The sequence below is a fragment of the Callospermophilus lateralis genome, chromosome 4 (assembly GCF_048772815.1).
Source record: "Callospermophilus lateralis isolate mCalLat2 chromosome 4, mCalLat2.hap1, whole genome shotgun sequence".
Taxonomy (NCBI): domain Eukaryota; kingdom Metazoa; phylum Chordata; class Mammalia; order Rodentia; family Sciuridae; genus Callospermophilus; species Callospermophilus lateralis.
This window is the reverse complement of record NC_135308.1, coordinates 12705752-12713102: the sequence shown is the minus strand read 5'-3', so window position 1 is coordinate 12713102 and position 7351 is coordinate 12705752. Positions and strand designations below refer to the sequence as shown.

The window sequence follows — 7351 nt, the reverse complement described above, 5'->3', positions numbered from 1 at the left end:
TGGAAAAAAAAAAAAAAAACAGCAAAAAACTGAGGCAGCCCAGTGGGTCTAAGGATCCTAGGTATAGATGTAAGCAGCCCCCTCACCCCACACCCCTTTCTCACCAGAATGCAGTTCCCAAATTCCCTCATACTAACTTTGATTTGTAAAATATGACTCTGGCCCTAGATATGCCCCTTTGTTTGTCTGCATTCCAAAGTCCCAGGCCTCTCCTGAACCCACCCCCCCCAGTGAACAGTGGAGCTGGGGTAACCCACACTGGCCAGGCTCAGTCCCCTCTTCTGCAGAGCCTGGCCCAAGCCCGCCAGCTCCCACCCTGTTTTCTTTCTCTAGAGCAGGCTTATCCTCTCTGTCCTATTTGACATTCAGAATATACTACCGCGTGTTTTTAAATACCTTTCTCTCATTGGTCTTTGCTACCCCACTCAGGGAATAAACTCCGTAGACTCTATTATTATCAGCAGAATCTTATTTTCTTATTCCCTGGCAGGAATGTGCAGCGGTGGGGGTGACTGGCGACTGGCCTGCGCCTTCTTCTTCACTCAGACCCTTGCCCAGGACTTTTATTCTCATGCTTTCCCCAGGTAGGATGCAAAGGCGAGGAGAGGGCTTGGGCATCTTTCTAATTCAGAAGCAAGGCCTATTCAGAACAGGTCTGGGAACTGCTTCTGTTACAGAAGGCACAGAAGATGAAGAGGATCAATCTGTTAATTTCCTGCTCCGTGTCAAGGATCCACACCCTGGGGGACTGGCCTTACCCAAAGGATTTTTTTTTTTTTTTAATGAACACAGATTTTTCAAATCTTATCTTGGAAAAATTAAATACAATTCATACGGCAACTGAGGACCAGACAGTTTGCAACTTAGGGGCAACACTGGCCTGAGACTCACCTGTCATGAATCTAAGGCTGGTGTCCAAGATTAACTTCTCTTCTGAGGAATAGCCCCAAAATGAAAGAGGAAGGGGTAACAGGGTAAGGCAATTTTCACATTTTGGAGATTTTCTGTAATCTCTTTTTTTTCTCTTAGTTTTCTTAGTTTCCTTGATATGTGAAGATACATCCTGCACTCTTTAATCCCAGGGACACAATACTCATTGAAAGCCATCATGATGTGTTTCTAAATACACTTTTATTAGCGGTGAAAGTGGAGAAATAAGAGCAAGGAGTGATTAAAACAGAAAGGAAAGACAATGTAATGAAGTAGTAGAAAGAAAAAATAATGAACCATTCATTACTCTCGTTTTGTTTGGTTTAAGCATATGAATTTTAAAGGCTATAAGCCATTGATAGCCAGGTACCATTTTCACAGAACCAAGCAGTTTCAGTTTCATATTCAGGAAAACATGCAGGGCTGGTACATTTGAATGAAACACAAGAATTTATTAAATAATAGAATTTAAACTTTGCTGAGTTAGTGAACCAGGGGAATAGAAAACTAGAACTTTCATTGTCTAAAAATGTAATCCGAGTCAGATTCTTTCTACTAAATTTCCTTCTAAATTGGTCCTGCCAAAGACAACTTCTCATTTGTGGATCTGGTGATTGAAGCTGCGGCCTCATGCATGCTGGGCCCTGCCACCGAGCTACATCAACAATTTCCTATTTAATCCCGTGTTCTCCTTCACAAATGGAATCTGTTTTCAATCTTCAGTTGTATGACCTCAGAATATGGCGGGGGAGGGGGATGTCAAGAATTCGTCATTTTAGGAACCCTACATTTAGGCTTTCATCTTTTGAGGGTGTCGGTCCACCTGTGAGGCCTTCCTGTTCAGATTCAGAATTTAGGAACTGATTATATTTCAAAAGAAAACCTGTGAGGAGGGAAAAGGGGGACTGTAAGAGAAGAACCAGATTTGATTCCCTGTTGTTCAGAGGTGACCAAGACAATGGGTTCTCATGGTCTACAAACAATCATGCAAACACACCAAGTATCTGTGAGAGGGCCACTCGAGTTGCTGTGCTGTACATATGACACAAAATGTAGTGAGTGCAAGGCGAGAACCAGAAATGTAGAGGCTCCTTCTGGGGCGCAAAAGTGGCCAGAGAGTGCTGTCCACTGGATTACCTGCGCCCTGGAGCACGGCTTGGGCCGGATATTTAAATCCGCAGGAGGACACGACTTGTGGCAATAGTCCCTCTTCTGGAACCTCCTGGATCCTCCTCTTACGTGATCTTCATTCCCTTGCCCACTCCTCTCCTCTCAGTCCCCCCACCCACACCGCAACACACCCGTTCCTTTAACTGAGTCCTCGCTGTCTCCCACACCTCCAGGCTGTCGTACACAACATAAAAGATCATCTTGGACCCCCCCAGGATTGAGGCCCTTAAAAGCCACCTGCCTAGAACTGCTCCAATGCCCGAAACTGCGGCCGTCCTTGGTTTTCTGAGCTCTCGGTGCAGCTTCACGGAAGACTGAAGAAAGCCTGGCGTTAGGTCTCCTTTTCCAGCGCCCCAGCGCAGTGGCCGAACCAGAGATCGATCCCAGCAGAAGGGCCCCTTTCCTCCTCCACTGTGGCCCCTCAACCCGGCGCCACACTCAGCCCGGAGAGGAGGGGACCCAGCACCTGACCCTGGTGGGCATAGCGGAGCAGAGGAGCCTCACCAGGCCCTGACGCCCTGCATCGTGGAGGGCAGATGGCCCTGCGGCGTGGCGCTGGGGCCGCCAGGGCTGAAACCCGAGTTGGCCAGCGGCGTGGGTGGCGCGGGTCCTGCACCCCCATAGCCGACGTCGTAGCCTGCGCTATAGGGGGCGCTCGCGTAACCACCGTAGCAGGAAAAGGGTGTCGCCGCAGCCGCGTAGGAGCCAGTGAAGGGCGGCTGGCCTGGGCCCAGGCAGGGCTTGCCATCGCGCACCAGCACCGGCACTGCCACTCTGCGAGGCGCTAGTGGGTGGCCAGCCAGTTCCAGTGACTTGTCCTGGCGCTGCCTCTTGCACTTGTAGCGGCGGTTCTGGAACCAGATCTTGACCTGTGTGGACGTGAGCTGCAGCGCGTTGGCCAGGTGGTCGCGTTCAGGCGCCGACAGGTACCGCTGCTGCTTGAAGCGCCGCTCCAGGGCCAGCACCTGTGCCTGTGAGAACAGAACACGTGGCTTCCGCCGCTGTCGCGTTTTGGGCTGTTGCGTGCTGCCACCGCTGTTCCCAACGCTGCGCTCCAGCACCCTTTTCCCACCTCGGAGGAGCGAGGCTGCACCCAGGCTCGGCTCTAAAAAGCACAGGAAAGAACACCATCAACTCAGGTCCCTGAGCACTTCTTACATTGTCTTCTAGAGAGGTCCCCCTCCCTGGTAGCCCTCACTAATGCATCCCTTCCCCGCCACCCCCCCCCCCCGTTCTGAGTCAGTCCAAATGTTCCTTTTCTCTAAAGTCTATCACTTTTGAACCCTCCAGGACATAAATTATGACAGTACATGTCACTTTCCAAAGATAAACTCGGTTAAATGTGATCATTTTCTTAAGATGTGTACGGTGGTCGGCTTTGAGGAGACGTTCGCTTGGAGAATCAAGTGTGAGTGTGCGTGCCTCTCAAATGGGCGCTGGCTTCATCAAGCATTTGGCGGTCACCAGAGGAGAGTTCCATGAATGCATTGCTTTAATTCGAACTGACTAAATGAAACCAAATATTTCTTAGAACCTACTACCCCTTAACTTTGAAACAGAAGCTTCCTTTGAGGGAAATATGCTGCTGAGATCCACATTTGACTTCTTTCAGAAGCATCAGATTCTTCCTTTGGCGTCTTTCTGGCAGGCGGGTGACACTGGCCTTACCATAAATTTTCTTTCCTGGAGACTCCCCACTGTGCCACTGTGCCGCCCTTTCTTCCTTCTTCCCACCTTTCTCCTGTCTTGGTTTAAGCCCTGTCTTACTCCAAGGTGGTGCATGCTCACCCACAGAAACTCACCCGGGAGAAATCAGGGCTCACGAAGGGGGTGCAAGTTTGTGGGAAGCTGGCAGGACATGCCTAATTAGAGCCAGGTGGGTCAGAACTTGGCCCTTAATCCCCAAATACCCTGGATCTTGTGGGGATAAGGTTGTTTGGTATTTAAAAGTTGGAGGAAAGAAAAACTTTCTTCATATGCCTGGCTCTCGGAAAAACTAAGCACATGGAAAAGAAGAATACCGGCGAGATTTTTTTTTTTTCCCCTTAACAAATCAAAATGCAATTGACCTTCAGGGATGTACATAAAACAAGACCTCCTTTAAAAGTCGCAGACTATACAGGCAGAGATGCTGCCGGCCACCCCAGGCACCTGCCAGCACCCTCTGCCCACCTGGTCACAAACCGGAGCCTCTCCTGTCCTCTGTCTCTGAACCTTAGATGACAATGGTGCAGACGCATGAGGCCATGAAGCCCATAAGCACAGTCCCTTCACTGGATCGATAGGCGCCTGGCCCCCAGGCTCAGTTTTTGGACCCCAGACCGGTGTTTTTCAATTAAGGAACGCACCCTGTGAACCTGCAGCTGGGAGAACACAGTGGTGAACTCAGTAGCTCGTTCTTTTTCCAGCCAAAGGAAGCGAAAGTCAATTTGGCAGAGCAGCAGAGAGGGAGTTTAGAATTTAGAGTCTACAGCAGGAAAAACCACCAGCTGCTTCTGGAACACGACAAAGTTTAACAATCCTCAGGCCTCCTGGAATCAGTGAATAACCAGCTTGAGAGCCTGTGGCTAGTTTGTGCCTTAACAGAAGGTGTCGGTTCACAATGTGATGTGATGTGGGCGCTTCCTGGCGTCCCAGAACTGCGAACGCATCGTCGACCAAGGTACTTAGGATTGGCGAGAGGAAGGAAGCTTTTTCACTCCTTGGAATATCGAGCCTAAGCCTCTCGGGTCGTTAAAGCCACCGCAACCCTATTCTCCGCCTGCTCCTTCCGGCCTTGCAAGCGGCTTGCAAGCGCAGAGTCCTCACTGCCAGACGCGGCTGCACCTTCAGACGCCAAAGCGCCAGGGCTGGGCAGGCAGGGACCCTCTCCCTGAGCTGCTCTCAATATGCTCCCTGATGCGCCAGAGCCCTTGGGACCTTCCATTTCGTTGGACGCAGACACCGCTGGTCCTCACCTCCCGTTTCCCGTGTGGAGGAGTGGGGACTGGCCAGGCCATCAGCAAGCCTCTAGAAAGAACTGGGTAGGGTTGGCCCCAGAGCTATGGGGGTCCCACTGCTTTGCTGGCTACAGGGTTTTTTGTTTTTCTCCGACGATTTAGGACAGGCAGGGAGGGGTTGTGGTGGAGCACAACCATGACTAGAGGATTTTGCCTGGTGACCGCGCCGGGAGTTGTGGGAACTGTGGCTCTGTGAGTGAGACGTGTGTGGGCACCATTGGGGCTGCTGCGGGCATCCCTTTCATAGGGCTCGTGAAACACAGCGGGGGTCCGAAAGAGGCAGGAATGGGGACCGAGGAGCCTGTCTTTTGGACTCCCCAGTTGAGGGGAAATGGGGTGAGATTCTCGGACCCAGGAGATAGGAGATAAGTTTTCTCGGATCGGTAACGAACCCCTCCCTCAATATCCCCGGGGTAGAAGACCTGAGCGCTTACTCACGTGGCTCCTCCACTTGTTCCGCGTCTTTCTCCACGACTGCCTCACAAGGTCCCCCAGAAAGTTCCCGTTCTTTATCGCAGCTGCCCCCATCACTGGCGTTGTGAACCTCTAATCCTCGCGGTTCCGAGTCCATTCCCAGGTACTGAGAGTTTTCCAGGCTCCTCCGCATCCCCCATTGTGGCAAGGCTTCACGATCGCTCTGCTCTCGCTCCAGCCGCAGGATGTCATTGACGGAGAAGGGGGTGGAGGTGACCCGGCCCAGCAGCATCCCGAAGATGGAAGAGGCGGAGTCGAAGATTTCCGAGTCCCGGCAGGGCACTGCGCCCTAAGCTTCTCGTCTTGTCTCAGCAGGCCCCGGAGACAGACCCATGCTCTGGGACTTGCACCCTGTGTCCCACACTGAGTCTTCCTCTTGGCCATCTCTGGAAGCTGGGGAACCAGGACCGGGTGAGAAGACTGCGGTCCTTCATTGGTTCCCGCCGAAACCACGTGGTTAACCCTGCACCTTCCCTCCCCAAGCGCAGTGTTTCCGCGCCCTTCTAAACCTCCCCCATCCCCAGTCGCGGTCCTGGGAGGTTTAGTTCGTACTGATGGTTTTCAAAAGCAAAGAACAAGAGGGAGATGGTGCTGCGCACAGTTCGGGTCTCGGTCAATATGTTACAAGCCGAAGCTTCCGAAGTCAACCCTGGGTGCGCAGGGACCTTCCTACAGGGTGCACAGATGTGGGAGGTGGAGTTCTTTTCGTGCAACCCGAGCGGGTCAGTCCGCCTTGGCTTTATCTGTATTCTCCAGTCTTCACTCTTATGGTGGTGGAAAACTGAGGTAAAGAAAGAGAGGCACCTGCGGGATTTGAGGTGCGCAATGGGGCCTTGTCCGGAGCAGGGCGGGAGGTCCAGTGGCGGGTTGCTCACCCTAGAGCGCAGAGCGGGAGTGAGCCTTGACCTGTGGGCGCCTGTACTGAGCTGGGAACGTCTCGCTTAGGTGTGAGTTCAGGTCTACGGAGCTCAGACACACCACTACTCCGGGAGTACAAAAGAAGTGTGGGTTCTACAACCGAGGGAGACCCGGTCCTCTTGGAGGACTCCGCCCTAGAGAAGGCTGGGAAGAGCAGTTCACCTCGCTTTTCCTTTCGTGGCCGGGATTCTTTTCTTCCTCCTCTTTCTCCTCCCTAAGGCTGGTTGCTCCGTGCGTGTTTTGAGCAGTATTCCGTTTCCAGAAAAGCTCTTTGGACACGCTGGCATTGAGTAAAGCAGACAGTGTGGGGCAGTGGTTATGAATATGGAGACAGTGCTAGTCCTTGATCTGGAACATAACTATGGGTTTCCGGGCAAAGAATTAACCTCTTGAAGCTTTGTCTCCATTAAAAAAAATAATAATGGGGAGGATTTGAGAATTTAATAAGATGCCCACCTGCTGCTCTTAATCGTGTTACCTGTGTCAAGTAAACGTGACGTAGGGTCAGCAATCTCAGGAGTATTTATTGAAGGGCTGTGATCTTAATAGAGTGTTTTTGGGATTTTGAATCAATGTTTCTTAAACCTTCTTATGCAAAATCAGTGCTGCAAGAGCGTTCGATATTATTTCCTAAAATACAAATAAATTGTCTCCCCTCCAGCTAGCCGCCAAAAAAAAATTCACTTAAAAATTCATACAGAATTTCAGTAAATTTAATCGTGTATGCAAAAATACATGATACCATGTAATATTTATCTTGAAGCTGTGTCCTGAATGTTTCCAAAACAAAATTTTTTTTTTAAAAAAAAATCTTCCTTCCCCTTCCTTCTTTTCTCTCTCTCTCTCTCTCTCTCTCTCTC

The 7351-nt window shown here is 50.9% G+C and overlaps 1 protein-coding gene across 1 annotated transcript; it reads right to left on the bottom strand.

Annotated features, from left to right (window-relative positions):
- Window positions 1-2600: 2600 nt before the first annotated feature.
- Nkx2-6 (NK2 homeobox 6) lies at window positions 2601-5805 on the bottom strand. Its single transcript, XM_076852288.1, has 2 exons — window positions 5538-5805; window positions 2601-3205 (listed from the first exon to the last, which is right to left on the bottom strand). Exons 1-2 carry the CDS (start codon window positions 5803-5805, stop codon window positions 2601-2603), a joined length of 873 nt encoding a protein of 290 aa, XP_076708403.1.
- Window positions 5806-7351: the final 1546 nt, after the last annotated feature.